The 17227-nt window shown below is 43.4% G+C and overlaps 1 protein-coding gene and 1 long non-coding RNA gene across 4 annotated transcripts in view; one reads left to right on the top strand and one right to left on the bottom strand.

Annotated features, from left to right (window-relative positions):
- The window catches only part of LOC132669953 (uncharacterized), a 78551-nt gene that overhangs the window by 25374 nt on the left and 35950 nt on the right, over window positions 1-17227 (top strand). The gene's annotated exons all lie outside the window — the stretch shown is intronic.
- The window catches only part of PRKCH (protein kinase C eta), a 231585-nt gene continuing 223639 nt past the window's right edge, over window positions 9282-17227 (bottom strand). The window contains exons 13-14 of the mRNA XM_060619985.3: window positions 11845-11988; window positions 9282-10525 (exon numbers count right to left, since the gene is read on the bottom strand). Of these exons, the coding sequence (XP_060475968.1) occupies window positions 10379-10525; window positions 11845-11988 (291 nt within the window). The 3' untranslated portion in view covers window positions 9282-10378. The remainder of the gene's footprint in view (window positions 10526-11844; window positions 11989-17227) is intronic.

Raw genomic sequence — 17227 nt, 5'->3', positions numbered from 1 at the left:
TTTGTGCTGGGCCCTGGGGGTAGAGGGATAGTCGTGGTGAGTCCATGTTGTCGAAAACTTTTCTTAGCTTGCTATAGCCTTGTGGATCTCATAGACACAACCTCCACTGGCTTTCAGTACCAGATGTTTTGAAGGCTCATATTTCAGGTGGAAATCTTAAAAGCTGGGGCACCAGATAAGAGGTCTAAACCCTTTACTTTTCAGGGAAGAGCTTGGAGTTGTGAATTCCTTCCCAGTTGTGTGACGCAGCACTGGGGGTAAGGTTTATGACAAGACTGTGTCTCCACCTCTCCTACCAATTTTGATGTATTTTTTTTTCATTCACCCATGTGTAAGAGTCACTCAACTAGTTTCTATATTTCTTTCAAAGGAAACTGTTCTGTATGTAGCTATAGATTTGGTATGTCTGCAGGAAGAGAGGAGTTCAGGAGTCCTGTGTGTCACCATCTTGAACCAGAACTGTAAAAGCTTAACCTTTTCCCTCCTACCCCTTATTTTCTCAAATCTTAATCCAAGACCATTTGTTTTCAGTTGATTTATCTTCCCTATAAGAGCAACCTTTTTTTTTTCTTGCTTTTTTTTTTTTAAACACAGGTATGTATATCTCTTATTGAATTAGTGTTCTTGTATTCTTTTTTTTTTTTTTTTTTAATCATTTATTTTTGAGAGAGACAGAACATGATTGGGGGAGGGGCAGAGAGAGGGAGACACAGAATCTGAATCAGGCTCCAGGCTCTGAGCTGTCAGCACAGAGCCTGACATGAGGTTTAAACCCACGAACCGTGAGATCATGAGCTGAAGTCAGACACTTAACCTACTAAGCCACCCAGGTGCCCCAAGAGCAACCATTTCTCAATGTGTCTGCTGAGCTCTTTGCCCCCAAAAGGTCTGTTAGCTGGGAATGGAGACTGGGGCCAACCCTGTTGGTTACCTGATAAAACCACTCTCCTTCTCTTATCCTTCCCATACTCTAAAATCATGATTTGGTTTTCCATTCTTATCCTTCAGAGGAGAATGAATCCCTCTCTAGCCCTATTTGGCCAAGTCATAATTTGTCTAAGACTTAGACTCTAAGCCATTGGTTCTGTATTCTAACTGTGTATTGAAACCATCTGGGAAGTTTTAAAAATGCCACCAAAATCCCACCTGGGGCTCTTTGGCACCCTCAGGAGCAGTGGCTTGGCTGTCCTTTCCCTTGGCAAGTGATTGGCTTTAGGTATGGTCATGTGATGCTAAACTGCCCAATGGAATCTGGGATGGTTCTCTACATTAAACCCAGAAGTTATGACTTGGAGGTGTTCTTTTTCAGTCTCTGGTGGTGATTGTCTGCCTGTGCCCCAAGGTGAAAGAGCTTTGTTTAATTTAGCAAGTGACCTCACATTTGACCCTCACACTGTCCTCTGAGGTAACTAGTAGCCCAATGTTGATGATTCTTCCCATTTTACGGTCAGGGAAACTAAGGTTCACAGAAACTTGAGTACTTTCTCCCCAATGACAATAGCTAGTAGCAGCAAAGCCAAAATAAACCCAGCTCAGCCTAGTCTCAGAGACCATGATTTTCAACCTATTACCTGGGGTGTGCTGATAAGCTGTCAAATCCAAAACAAACACCTAAAACATTTTGATTAGTAAATGCTTAAAAACATTCAATATATATTCTCACTATGCCCAATTTTAGGCTCTATCGTGAATACCGAATACTAATTTTGGAAGCGTTTTGCACAATCGATTCTTGTGAGCCTGTACGAGCCAGCTCCAGCAAGCCACTAGAAAATGGGGCAAGTGCTTAAACCCAGTCTTTGGTGCTAAGAACCACATTTCTCAACAACTTCCTAAACAGAGCTTTCTCTTAACACATGTCTCCCTAGAGCAGATCTTTATGCTAGAGTTCTGCCTTGTTAGGAAGGGTGCTTAGCTCTTGTTCCTAGAAGGCAGATAAGCACTATGAGGGACCGACCAATAAGTGTGAACTTCAGAGGTTTTCTAATGTCTCCAAGATGCTAATGATGCAGACAGGAGTCCCAGAGGGCTACTTACCATTCTTTGTTTTAATGAGCCAGAGAGCCTCTCCCATCACCTCATCTCTTTGCCAGCTGAGCTGCTGTGCATGTTGTGCACACTTGCTGAGTGCCACCCCATCCCCCACCAGTGCTGTGCACAGACTCATTACTGTGTGAAATGGCAGAAACCTGGGCATATGGCCAGTGGAAACATTATGGTAGGCCAACTCCAGGCCTGCCCCAGTGGGCCAGGGGAAAGAACACTATTATGGTGTGCTTGCTAAGCCCCTTCCAAACTGTGGCATGATAGTCTCTTGAAGGTTGGCAGGGCCCTCTCTGTCCAGTCTGACCTCCTGTCCCTCATCCCATCAAGAGTTGTAGACCATTTGAAGATGTACTTACCAGTGATGGTAAACTCCCTCCGTCCCAAGGAAGTTGATTACACATTTGAGAACCTTTGTGAAAAAAAGTTTATTTTTGTGCTAAAACAAATTCTGTCACCCCCGTTGCAGCCTGACAGCCTTGTTCTAACCCTGGGGCTATAAATTACCAGGCTAGTTTCTCTCCACATGGAAGATACAAGTCAGGATAGACCAGGTTATGCTAGAGTGATGAACGACTGCTATAATCTTGGTGACATTAAATAATAGTAAAAGTAACTATTTGTTGCTCATGCAAAGTGTCCATCAAAGGTTGGCTAAGGGCTTGTTGGTGTTAATCACTTGGGACGCAGGCTCTCAGAGCCCAGTTGTCATCTCTCCACACAGCCATTCACTGGAGGAAAGAGTCTGATTTGCTGTAAGGAAAAGACAGTCTCTCAGCAGCACTGAACTGTTCTACTTTGCAAATATTGTACATCATTCTGCTCTTCTTGGCTAGAACTGTCCATGTGGCCTCACCTGTCCATATAGCGAGGCTCCCGTTATGTACTCAGGAGGCAGAGAGCTGGAAATACTCAGAGTAGCCTTAATGATCACCGCAATAGTTTTTCATATATTTGAAGGTAGTTAGGACATTCTCCTGCCTTTCTCCTCAGGCTCCCCCCTTCAGTTGACATCACTATTGTGTTCCATACTTTTTGCTCCCTTCATCACTCAATTGGCATTCGTCTGAATATGGTGGAGTTTTGTATCTCCCCATGCTGGTGTCTGGAGCTGAGTCCGGTTTTCTAGGCACAGTCTAATCTTGGCAGAGCTCAGTGGGGCTTATCATTTCCCTCATCTGAGACCCCATGGCTAGGCCTTTGGAGCCTAAGATTACATTTTTATCTTCATGGCAGCCACAGTACCCTGCTGTTGTATATTCACTGGACTGTAAGCTCCAAGATGGTGGGGTCTGACTTGACTTGGTGTAGTATCCGCATCACTTGGGAAAAGATCTGATTAAATCCCAATCTGTTGAATACATATATTGAATTCATTATTTTCCTCAAATTTTTTACTCATCAAGTCTTAACTCCATCTTGTTCTGACATAATTAGTTTTTTTCAGACTCCAATATAGGCTATATTTATTTTTTTACATTGGTTCTAGCATATAGCTTTGAAAGAATATTGTAGGAGTCAAAAAGATGTGTTTAATATGCAGCTCTGATTCTGTCATTCAGTAGCACATATTTCTTAAGCACCTACAATGTGCCAGGTGCCCTGGATAGAATTATGAGGAAGACCAAAGGCCCCCATCCCACCGAGTAGGTTAATTCAGACAAACAGTATAACCTCTCTGGTGCAATCCATGAATGCAAGGATCTTTGGGTGTCTTTTTCACTCTAGTTTTCCCAGCAACGAGACTATGCCTGGCATATAGTCAGTGCTCAAATAAATATCAGTTGAATAAGTAAATGGATCTCTAAGCTATAGCTTGCTCCCCTGTGTCAGAATCTGCTTGGAGGGCAGGTATAGTTTGATAGTAGCTTTTTGTCCCATGGTTTAATTTTTGTATTTTGTCATGATGTTGCTTATTTGTTAAAATGAAAGAAAGCTGTGAAATTTGTCATGCTTACTCTCAAGGGTGTAGAGGTTATCTAAGGTTGTAGAACACTATTCCAGATTACTATCAATGTGTTAATTATCATACTGAGGTTACCATTATCCATTAAATCCAGCTTGGCCACAGGTTACTGAGATTTTTGTCACATATGTTGCTGAAGCTCAAGTATGTGAAACCTATCCTATGCTTCTGATCAACTAGTTTAGAAACCATCCAAGAAAATGAGATTAGACTTTCCAGACTTACTGTTATGAGCCCCTGTACAGTCCTGGGCATGAGTACTCCTACTGCTCATAAATGACTGCTTAAATAATTCTGTCCTACAATTTTGCCTGTACTTACCTGAATGCTTTATATAATCTCTTTATTTACTTGGACTGCAATTCATTTTATCAATGACTCGGGCAATCTTTTTATCTATGACTTTTGTGAGCTTTTTATCTTGAAAATCACTTTCCACAAGGAAGAAAAGGAAGGAGAGCTGAGAAATCTTCTTCATTCATTGTGCTCTATCATCAGTTTCTAGAAGGGGGCTTATCTTCTAGATCTTGTGCTGATCTTTAGGAAGTCGTTTTTCCTTTCCATGTATGAATAAGTATGAGAAGGCAATTAGGTATGAGAGATTAGTATGTGATTTTAGGGGCAAGTGATCTGTAGGAACATAAAGGGAATTTGGGAGAGGGTGTATGGGTATGCTAGGGTGTGAAAGTTGCACAGAGATGTACAGGGAGGCAATCTGAGTGATGGAGTTTTGTGTGGGCAAGGGCAATGTGGCATTGGCTTCTACTGGTAGAGGCTGATCAACCATACCCTTCTGTTCACCTTTAGTCTTGAGGACACAAGGCTAGAAGAACTTGAGGGATCATCTAGGTTATGACCGGCACTGTCAGGTCAAACAACTACTAGATTATCCCTTGTTTCTAACTGGAAATGTCTCTGAAGAAAATTCCTGTCTCAACCTCTGCAATCCACTTGAATGTTTGACTATACTCAGTGCCTACACAATCTTCACTCTGTCTAGCTGGAATCCTTCTAGCTATGGTCCAAGCCCTTAGAAAAACAAAACCTCTGTGGCATTAGAACTGCCTTCGTGGCATAAGAAAGGCAGCCCTGGGTGGTGTGGAAGGGTATTGTATGAGGACAGGGGTGTACTGCCCAGTTCCTAATAAGAACACACAGGACTTCAGGGTCTCTCATTATGTTAGAAATCATCTTCACAGCTACCTTATTATAGGAAAACAAATCCCTTGGTTCTAGTGGCTTCAAACCCTAAGGGATGCCACGACCGAGGGAACATCTTGAGCACACCTCCTCTTTTCTCTGAACTGGTCCACAGGCATGTTGAGTGTCCAGAGCGTGACCAGCTGGTACTGGTATGGGGCTATAGTCTCTGTTATCAGGTCCGAAGGGAGTTAAATGTGCCTTCAGGTTAAATCTGGAAGAACAAAAGAATTCCTGAAAGGTTTGAGGGAGGAGCTACTTGAGGGAAAACCATGGATATACCTTAGCCTCTTTTTTAGAGTGAGCTGCACAATTTCAAGCATGATTCTGCATGCCAATCAGGGCAGGATGAAATCCAAACAGCCTAAAGGAAGTTTTTAAGACTCTCCTGAGAAATTTCTGTAGCCAATAAGTTAGAAAAGTAAAACCCCTCCAACTTGGAGCTGGCCCAGCACCCCTGTCAAGGTGGGGGGATGGGCTGTATGAGGAACACCGGTGTCCCATTCTGCCCATTTTGTGGTAGACCTCCCATGCAACCTTCCTTTGGTCTTCTGGAACCGCTGACCAATAATTGCTAATACTGATTGAGCATGTTCTATGTCCCAGTCCTGGGTTAAGTCCTTGGCATAGACTATTACAGCTAATTTCCGCAGTAATAATTCAAGGCAGGCAGGTGCCATTCTTTTTCACAAATGAGAACACTGAGACCTAGGGAAAAGAACACATTTTCCCCAAAACCTACAGTATGTGGCAACCCAGTGCAGAGGTCCACGCCGTACTCAGGTCAGTACTGTTAACCCCTGGGAGTAGGCAGGATGGCTCTCCCAGGCTGCCTGTGCCAGGGTAAGAGCTGACAGCGTGATGCCGAAGATGGAGACATACATGGGAGAAATACCAAGGTAAAGGCCATTTCTGGGCTCTCAAAGAAATGTGTGAGTCAATTTCATGTAGTCTTGGTGGTTTGAAAACTGTCTCTGTGACTAGTCAAGCTCAAAAAAAAAAATCAAATGCTAGAGGAGGTAAGAGTGTGCAGAATTGATTTCCTCACTGGGGTGAGTGAGGAAGGTGGCAGGAGAGGGGAAGAAACACCTGATGGGGAGAGGAAGTGATGGGGGGCAGCTGGGGCAGGAGGAAGCTGAGGGTGGCACTCTTAGTTTTGGTTCTACTTCACAGGAAGGGAGGGAGACTGCAAACCCCTTGCATAGCTGCACTCTGGTCCACTGTGTCCAGCCTGCAACTCTGTTCAGAGGAACATGTGTCCACAGGGTTCATTTCCACTGCAAATGCCCAGGCTGTTATCTCAGTCTTATCCTCAGATGATGTACAATAAGTTATAGGACCCACTGACTCAGCACCAAGGGCATTATCATTTTAAGTCAGTACAGCCCGATTAAGCAATCAGGATGACCAAATCTGGGAATAAAGATTACAAAGTTTTATGGTGTTGAGCCACGATAGGGGCAAGGCCAAATCATGTGTGGCTGACATATTTTCAAGGCAACATACACCCAGTTAAGATCAATAAATGATAAATGGTTTTTCTTTCTTTCTTTCTTTCTTTTTTTTTTTTTTTATGTTCTTTGCCACCAAGCTCTATCAGCTCTCTGCAGCTGCCAAGGTAGGTTCCACTCTACAAGCCTTCTTCCCAGTGATGCCATGGCGGGGATGCAAGATGTTACTGAAACAAGAGGTGCCTCTGGGGCGGTGGGGAGGGTGGTGAGGAAAGGACTGGAAGCCCCACCAAGGGTCAGAGGTTCCCTAGGGGTTCAGATGGGGTTTATAAGGTTCAGTATGACTCAGACTATTTCCTCCTCAGTAGGGAGGCCCAGACCCTGATTGCATCACTTTGGCCTGCCCCAGGCCCTGTGAGGGGGGGTTAGCGGTTCCAGGCCCTTTACATGCAAATCATATAGTCTCCCTGCTGCTAAATGGTTCTGCAGACAGGATGACTAATACTGCCCTGCCCAGCTGGTATTTTATCTAGTGCTCCCTGCTAATTCTGGTTTATACCCTATTTATTTTCAAAACCTCAAAAAGTAGGAAAACTAAAATTGGCCTTAATATAAGACCTTCACCAGTTTGACTAAAAAAGTAGGGATTCTGGAGTTCAACTGCCTGGTTCAAATCCTGACATTAATGCTTTAGCTGTAGGACTTGGGACAAGTTCCCTAATCTCTGTGCCTCAATTTCCCTATCTGTACAATGGAGAGTGCCTACCACTTGGGGTACTGAATGAGTGAATGCACTTAAAGTGTTTGGAACAGGGCCTCACACAGAACAAATATGAACTAAACGTTAGTCCTTATTAAGTGAAAACCTCTTCTGTAGTCAAAGCAAGTGCTTGTAGTTAGTCTCCTTTTAAAGACTCAAGCCCACATGTCTACTTCAGTGGGGAATAGCTTGGGCAAGTAGGGACACATGCGCATGGGGAGGAGGATGAGCTGGGGAGGACAGGAGGGTGATAAGGCCTGAGGGTTTTTCAACATTCCTTATCCAAGAGGCAAGATGGTAACCAGAGGGAAGGGTAAATGTGACCTTGTCTTGACCTCCATGCTGTCAGCTGAGCTGGGAGAACGCCGCAGCCCCAGCAGACGCAGCATCTGCTGATCAAGTGGCTTGTGTCCAGTCTATTGCAGGAAGTATGGGCGGGTGACCTTGTGATCCTCAGGATAGAAGATTAAGGAAAATGGATTAAACACGTGAAGGGGAGCCCTAACCCTGGACTTGGAGACTCCTGGTGTTTTAGGTAAATATCCTGTAACTCTTCTCTCTCCCCTCCCATAAAAGAGGGAGGAGGAAGAAGCACTGGAAATCATCTCCTAGCACGATCATTGGTGTTCCATGGGGTAGGCCTGGAGTTAAAAGAATGGACTTAAAGCCAACTATAGGGGAATCCAGGTAGCAGGTTTGAATAGGTTATGAAGAGAAAAGCTGCCGAGTTGATTTCAGACTCACTAAAGAGGACATCTGGGTCCTTGGGCTATAATGGATTTTGTAAACAAACACAGGAAGCATACTTTGTTGATCTTATATCTGTGTGAAATAAAGCCTATTGGGTGGATCATCAGCTCCACACAGCACTAGAAGATTGAGCTGCAATGTAGCCATGAAAGTTCCTGTTCTCCCCCCTACCCCCGCAAATAGAAAAATCCCTCCCTTTCCATTAGTCTGTTGGATTAGAACTTCCGAGCTTTGGACTCTAGACTAGATGCTTTCCTTTACCAAGGCTGAAACCTTTGGGCAGCCAACTAAACTTCTGAGTCTTTCTCTTATTTGTAAAAGGTCCCATGGTATTCACATTGGAAGTAGTGGTAGAATGACCTGAAGATGTAATGAAATTATGCAGGTTGAGTGTGCCTATGAACTGCTCCGTGCTAAACAAAAGCAAAAGGAGGCTCCTGGTGACTCTATTGATTCAAACGACCTTTTTTAGGGGTGCCTGGGTGTCAGGTAAGCATCGGACTTTGGCTCAGGTCATGATCTCACAGTTTGGGAGGTCGAGCCCCACATTGGGCTCTGTGCTGACAGCTCAGAGCCTGGAGCCTGCTTCAGATTCCGTGTCTCCATCTCTCTCTGCCTCTCCTCCCCTCTCCCCCCTCCCTCAAAAATAAACATCCTTTTTTAGCTTGCAATATAAATAAAGAGCCCAGGACAGAGATTTTCAATATTGGCTAGCTACCCCTGAGCTGCTCTGTAATTCCTCATCCTGTTTGTAGAGGGAGGCCATGTTCTGGTCAATTTGATGTGGGCCCCTTCATCACTTTCTTCCTTGCTATATTTTCCAGATGGCATATTTATAAGCTAGAAGCGGGCCATTGAACTTGCACTATACTTTCTCATTCACATAAACATTATGCCTAGGCACTAAGATACTGCAGCAATGTTTAGCAGTTATCACCCTGACTCAGAACAGAAGTTTTGGTCAGTAATAGGCTATGTCCACTTAAGGGACACACAAGTTATACTAACCTTTTGTGTATTTGCTTTAAGGACCCTATCCATTCTGCTTAGAACTTTTAATTAGATCTCTCCTCTCCTAGTGGGGATAGGACAAATCCTCCTGGACAAAAAGTTTCCTTTTGCTACAAAATGCGTTTATTTCCAGACAGACAAAATTCTCCAACTGCATATAATGAGTACATAAAGTCCTTCTTTTGATAAATGTCCTTTTATAAGAGCCATTTCTAATTATTAAAATGCATACCAAACATTCGTCTCTTAAAATATAACTTAAATAACCTGCTAATGTAGGAGTCCTGAGTGGCGTGCGATTCTTCACCGAGTTCAGAGCCGTATCCACACGTGGTCCCAAAATGAGATTTCACAAGTCAGCAGGCAGCAAACGTGTCCAGCTCACCTGCTGGTGGGAGGAGTAGTTGCCGTGGTGGCCGCGAGCCCTCTTACGTGGAAAAAGTCATGTGCGGACAAAGAAGCATGATATACGCAATATGGAGGCGGCATTTCACAGAATGCAAACACCATTCAGGTAAAGAAGTGGACTGGAGAAGGAAAGTTCAGGGAACACAAGTCTGTTTGCATTAGTAGGTGTCATGGCACCGTCTCACTGGGCACTCAATAAATATCCATTAAAGTAAGTATAAGACCTGAAGCTGGAACAGTTGTCTTGGTGCCCAACATCTGTTTTCAAGATAGGGCTTGAAGTTGTTTGACGGATGCTCTTTTGTTTCCTCAGAGTATATCATTCTCTTTGGATAGCCCATTTCCTTATCTTCAAATTCTTGATTAGCATTTACAGACTTCTGGCACACTGCTAGTATTCCGGACTCCCTGGCTTAACGGAGAGCACAGAGTGGTCCATATGAAATCTTGATTTGTCTTTGGAAGTAAAAAGCTGCCGTGGCTCACTTTCTCAGATCTAGGTGATTCTTCACACCTTCTCTTCAGTTGATTCCTTTTGATATCCCAAGCCCAAAGTAGCCATGGAACCTCCTCGGTGGAGCAGATTTCTTCATGAAGTCTCATTCCAGTATCAACTATTTCCAGTACCACGGCTCCCTCAGGACGTGAAAGAGCTGAAGTTCTGTCCTTCAGAGTTTTCCACCCGTTCTCCGAAGGTAAGGTTCTTGTTCTAAGGCTGATACTAGGGAATGCCCCACAAAGGAAATTCCTGGAAAATCTGTATCCCCTTGTGATTCATTCTCTGTAAGGCTAAGGTTGTAATTCTGGAGACACAAAGGAAAAGTTTCTAAATTCATCCTGGTTAATCATAGGAAGATGCCCCTCATCAATTGGGGTTAAAACTGGCTCTTCCTTAATGAAGTCAGGGTCAAAATTACTGACATCTTCTCGGGATTTCTGTCAAAAGGAAACAAGTATTAGTTTGGGGGCACATGAGACTTCCTCATCTTCCCTGGGCCTGTGCCTGTTCCAGGGAGGTCCAAGAATGGCACTGAAACTCTCTCAGTAGCATTATTTACAGTTATGACAGTTATGGCTAAAGAGCACTGTATTGTAATTCTGCTGCACTGTGTATGGTATGGCATTTGGTAACCACCAGTTCACTAACCCCATGAAAATCGTACTGAGGAGGCCGGCCTTAGGTTGGGAGGCAAAACAATTAATTTGGTCACCTGATCCAGGTGTCTCTATCACCCTTTACTCTGCATTTCACTAAGGTGCCACTTCTCAACAGGTCTTGCTGAAGGCTGCACACACTTGGCTGTCAACAGAGTGTAAGTTCACACTTGCCTCACCTATTGTTTATACACAGGGCTATGTGTGTGAAGAGATCTTTCTTGAAAGATGGGCAAGTGCGGAGTTTAGGAAACCACTGCCTCTCCCTTTATTCACCAGTTGGAGCCATGATGCCCTGCTGGCAAAGCCTTCCCTCATCCCCAAGGAGTTGGCAGGGGGAGGCCCATTAAAGGAAGTGGCTTTACGGCTGGGTGTCTGGTGTCCAATCTTATGGGCTGTTACAGATTAAGCTAGCTGTGTAGTTGGAAATGTTGATATTTTACATCTTTATAAACCAATGCTGAAAAGATCATTTCTGCCATTCTCTCCTGTCTCAACCCATGGATGAGAAAGAGCTTAGTTCTCCAACCAAGAGCTAGACCACCCTCAGGAATGCTACACGGATCAGCTGCCTTGCTTGGGAAGGTACCCCTGGGGCTGCCAACATTTCTCCAGTCAAAAGGGGTTTGGCCTGAGCTCTGTGCTGCGGTAACTGATACAGGCCCAGGCTCTCCAAGCCAAGGAGCCAGGTTTGGTGAGGTGGGTAGGGCAGTGCTTTACCTATCCTTTCTCCTTCTCTGGGGGCTTGGGAAATCCACCCTAAGGAGCTTGAGGACACTGTAGAGGAACAATAAATTTCTCATTCCAACTTGTTTGGGGAAATCTGGAACATTTCAGGCCTCTTAGACGGCAGAAAGTGCAAACTTTGGTTAAGAGAGGATGGGGCCAGGGCGAGCAAGAGGTGAAAACTTTGAGAGAAGTAACCTGTACAGGGAGAGATGCTGCTTCAAGGGCATACCTCCTTCTGGGTGAGGCTGCCCTGAAAAATGTCAGGTTGTATTTCTGGTTTGGTTATTCCATAGGGGACCATCCCATTGCTCAACAGATTCTTAAAGACATTTGAAGAAAGAAAGTCTACTCTGCAGGTCTTGGACACTTACGATTCTGGGTCTAAAAGGTGGTTCTACTTGGCGATGGTTCAGCTGGGCCCAGTCGATTTCCTTAAAGAAAGGATGCCTCAGGATGGCATGCTCACCACCCTGAGTCAGGCTGCCTAGGCGCATGGTGGGGTTCTTGGTCATGAACTGAAAGGGGGAGAAAGAGAGTCAATCATTCAATAATCTACAACAAGTATGACACAAGATGGTAGGCATCAGTTCTGGCAGAGGAGCCCATGTGAGGCCTTCTGGCTGATCTTGCTTAACAAGCTGAATTTTCCATTATGGGCAGGACAGCCAACATGAATCATCCCTTAAGGCGCAATTGCTTGTGTGTATTTATGGCCTTCGCCACTTCCATTTCAGACGTGGCCACTAAAATAAAGCTGAAGGGTCCAGTTTTCTTTACTGTAAATACCATGTATTTTTCTTTCCCTTTTAAAAAGACTCTTTATAAAATAGTGTGCCCTTCTCCCACACTGCAGTTGTAGACAACCCACAGCTTATGAATAGGGCTACTTTTGAAAACAGCTGTGCCATTTTTTGAGGCCCTGACGAGTCGGCCAGGATTCCCGCTCTCTGACAAGACCACAGGGAGAAGAGGGAGAGTCATTCTTTTGAAGACCTGTGGGAAGAAGCTGTGAGAGTTTAAAAAAAAACTAAAGTTGGCCACTTTTCTTTATGCAACAAAGATGCTCCTTTTCCTCCTGCCCATTTTGAAATGTTTAATGATTCAGAATCCTACTTAGACCATTTAAGCAATGTGTGTATAATAGGTGTGTGTATATATATATATATATATATCATATATATACCTGGATCATATATATATAATTACATATGATATATATGATATATATGTGATACACACACACACACACACACACATATATATATATATATCTATTATAATCCTTTGCATATCAACTGGGAAGCTCCCTTGAGGCTGAGCCCCTGTCAAGGTATTTGGAACTAAGTCTACTTTGACAAAAAGGCCAGTAAGGTGTTCTGATCATGTCTTAACCAAGAATTTGTACAGGAGAACTCAGCTTTTCAGGGCCAGAATGTGATTTTTTATTTTAAAGACACATAAGATAATTTAACTTTGTGTTTTCAAAATAAAAGTTGCCTTGGATTAAAAAGTGTTGTTTTAAAATTTAAATCAAGTTGTCTTTAAGAACACCCCCAAACACTGCTTTCCAAATTTGATTTGTGAGCACAAAAGTAATGCTGTGTTCATACAACTTGCTTTAGAGTGGAATTTCTAGAGTAAATGAAAAGCCAATCTTGTTGAAGGTGTGCAGACATGAAAAGGTAGTGTTTGGAGGTGGCCATCCCTGCTAGGCCAGGTGTCCAAAGCTGCAACGCATCCAGTGTTGGTTTGAATAAAAATGGAGGGAGAAGGCTGTAAAAAGCCCTAAGCAAATCTGACCGGACAGACCTCTGAAGAAAATTTTAAAAAGCCCACCAAGGGAGCTAATAAAAAAATGCAGATGCTGATGGGGTCTAATAGCTTTTCCTCTCTTCTACTGACAATGAATGCAAGGCCATTGGTGATGGTGGACTGGAGGGGAAACCCGAAAGGAAAAGGGGCTTTCAGAGCTACACTGATCCAATTGGGGCAGTTAGCACTCCAGGCATGTACAGTGGTCAATGTGGATTTAGGAAGTACATGTCTCATAAATAGTTCTGTAAAAGTGAGGTCTTCATGCTGCTTGGGTTCTCGTGGCTCAGCCTGTGCATTCAGAAAGGAAGGGGAAAATATATACACAAGAAAAAAGGAGTAGGTTCCCTCCTTAGGAACATTAATGGGATACAATCCCTGATGGAGTAGGCATCTATTTGAAGAGCTAATTTACAAGGATGGTAAAACAGACTCAGATGGCTTGTGGGAAATTTCCAGGCCTGCCAATGATGAGTGCAGAGGGCATCTTGTGTGTGGGTACAACTTGTTCTTCTGGACAAGAGGAACAGTGCATGGCTCTCAATGCCAGGGTGGCAAAAGCCCAGTGACCATTCTTCCTTGCCCTTGGCACTGAAGCCAAGCTTCCAAGGGATACTGTGGAAAGGAACTCCGTGAGGGAAAATAAACCAAATCACAACTGTTCTTCCTCTAAAAATGGAAATGGAGGCAGTCAGAATAATCCTTTCACTAGCTTGATACTTTCTCTTAGGTTCTGGGAAGTCCTGAATAACCAAGCAGTTTTGTTTTGACTTTTAATATACTGTCCTAAGCCCTTTAGATACAGCTATTCTACACTTAAAAGGGGATCCATTTACAAAGGTTTACATGGTGTCTACTGTATGCAAGGCAGTGACCTAGCTATTGTGGGGATATAGATGACAAAGACAGTGTCTCCCCATGAGGAGCTGATGAAGTGGGGAAGAGGCCAGAAAAGTTTATGGGCAATCACAACTGGGTGGAATGAAAAGAGCAGACTGTGTAGGAGCTTGGAAGAGGGGGTCTGGTCATGAGAAGGCAAGTAATGGCCTCATGGAAGAGGTAGCTATTTGCTGAGAGAGGAGGTAGATGAATAGAAGGAATGCAGGCATGAACAAAGATGACAGTTGCTCCCAGGAGCCAGCACAGGTACATGCAAACACCTGGTATGCTGCAGTATGACTGGTGCATTGGGGTGGTTGAAGATCTGGGAGAGGGGCAGCCCATTGGAGTCACCAACATCCTATGGAAAGATGAGTGGTAAGAGCTGGCCAGTGAGGTAGGAGATGACTCTAGCCACAGTGGACTGAATCAGTCAACGAAGAGATAAGAGATGGTAGGTGAACAGTGAAGAGGTTGAGAAAATAGCTGAGAAGACTGGACAAGTTCAGAAACTAGAAAGGTTTCTGGTTAGTGGCAAGGAAAAGTTAGGAGCAAGTCCTAGTAGGCTTGTGGAAGAATGGACACAATCCCACACTTGTTGGCCTTGCAGTGAAGGGGCAAACAGGAGTGCAGGGTCACAAGGTCTGCTCTGGCTGCCTGATGGAGGGGTAGTATTGGATAGCAGAGATAGGTAATGAAAGAAAGGCAATAGATTGTGGGTAGTATTAATAGAAATAGTAACAGTAGTAACAGTATTAACAGCAGTATTTGGGGGGAATGAAACAAAACCAGCATTTCTCAAGACCTAACAGTGTGCAGATCTGGGAGGCTGAGCTCAGCTTTGCATTTGAGGTATTCAGACATCCCCAGGAGATGACTAGTCCTGTAAATCCAGGATTCAGGCCAGGATTAGAGCTCTAACTCCCTGAGACCTCAACATTTGGTGTGAGGGCAAGAGATGAAAGGGTAGGCAAGATTGTGGAGAAGGAGAGAGAGAGTATAGCTGTAAGACCAGCCCCAGGCCTCAGACCTCTTACTTGGCTCACACGACAGGTTTTAAAATAATTTTAATTACTTGTCAAATATTTAAAAACTAGGAAATGTCAACTTTAAAGTCAAGTTTTCCAATTTCTCTTGGAAAATAGGATGTTCTGGAACACTAAACCCGTACTTCTTGATATAAATGGCCTAGAGTCTAGCAGTAGCTGCTTTTTTTTTTTTTTTTTTTTGTGGAGCATATGATCCTTAGCCACATGTCCCACCATTCCCTATTGCCTCACCCTAGCTGGCTTCACTCACGGACTCTATATGGCTCTGAGACCTGGCATAGGGATAGAAAAAATGCTGGGGTGGGGCTTCTGGTCCAAGATGGCAACATAGGAAGACCGTGAACTGACCTCATCCATGGACATACCAAATCTACACCTATCAAAGCAATTCCTCCTGAAGAGAAACTGAGGACTGACCAGCTTCTGCACAATAAAAGATCAAAACATGATAACATAATAAAGGGAATACCCAATGGTGCAAACTACAGTGGGGAAGAATAGTTATGGAGGGACTTTGGGTAGATTCAACTGCCCTGAAGCACTGAAAAAAACACCATTTTAAAGCACAACTAGAATATAAAGCATTCAGCCCTAGAACCCTGACAAATGGCAAGACACAAAATCTCCCCAGGTTGGAGGGGCTGGTGTGTGTTATTCACAATCCCTTTATAACTTGGTAACATGGAGAGCAAGGTCCAGTGTCTTAGTGAACCTTCTACTTCAGTGAGCCCCAGGCCTCTAGCCCACACCAGCCCCAGCTATCACACCAAGGTGGCCCCAGAATGGTGTATATCAGGATGCTTCTGGTCAGCACTCACTATAGATCTAAAACAGGATAAAGCAAAGCCCCCCAAGCTTAACAGCAAAAAGAAAAATGAATTAAAAAAAAGATGAAGGAATCTCTTGGATAACATCAAACAAACATTTGCATAATAGGGGTCCCAGAAGAAGAGAAGAGAGAGAGAAATGGGCAGAAACTTGTTTGAAGAAATAGTTGAAAACTTTCCTAACCTGGGAAAAAACCTAGACATCCAGGTTCAGGAAGCACAGAGAGCTGCAAACAAGATGAACCCAAGAAGAACCCATGATGTGTCACATCATGACACATAATAATTAAAATGTCAAGGATTAAAGATAGAGAATTGAAAAAGTAGCAAGAGAGAAGCAACTAGTTAATTACATGAGGCTATCAGCTGGTTTTTTAGCAGAAAGTTTGCAGACCAGAAGGGAGTAGCATGATAGATTCATAGTGCCAAGAGATAAAAACCTAAAACCAAGAATACTCTAAACATCAAGATTCCTGATCTCTTCAATTCTGAATGGTAATTTTCCAAATAAAAGTTAAAGGAGTTCATCAACATTAAACTGGCCTTATAAGAAACATTAAAGGGACTACTTTTTTGGGGGTGGGGGAGAGAGTGGGGAGAGAATCTTAAGCAGGTTCCATGCCCAGCGTGGAGCCAGATGTAGGGTTTGATCCCATGACCCCAGTATCATGACCTGAAGTGAAATCAAGAATCAGATGCTTAACTGATTGAGTCAACAAGGCACCCTGAGGGACTTCTTTAAGTGCAAAACAAAAGGCCATAATTAGAATAAAATTATAAATAAAAGTAATGTAAAATATGACATATACATAAAACATGGAGCAGGGAGTGAAAAAAAAGTTTTTAGAATATGTCTGAACTTAAGTGACCATCAACTGCATATGGAACTCTGTATATTTAGGATGTTATATCAGCCTCATGGGTAACCACAAACCCAAAACCTATAATAGATACACAAAAAATAAAGATAAATAAAGCCAAGCAGTGTATAATACTTGAAATCATCAATCACAAGTTAAGAGAGTAAGAAGGAAAAGAGTAGAACTACAAAGACAACCAGAAAACAATGAACAAATGGCAAAAAGATACATACCTATCAAGAATCACTTTAAATGGTCTAAATGCTGTAATCAAAAGAAATAGGTCTTGTTTTCTTATCCATTCTGCTGTCCTATGTGCTGCCTACA

The sequence above is a fragment of the Panthera onca genome, chromosome B3 (genome assembly GCF_046562875.1).
Source record: "Panthera onca isolate mPanOnc1 chromosome B3, mPanOnc1 haplotype 2, whole genome shotgun sequence".
Taxonomy (NCBI): Eukaryota; Metazoa; Chordata; class Mammalia; order Carnivora; family Felidae; genus Panthera; species Panthera onca.
The sequence above is the reverse complement of the archived record's forward strand: the minus strand, read 5'-3'. Positions and strand labels throughout refer to the sequence as shown.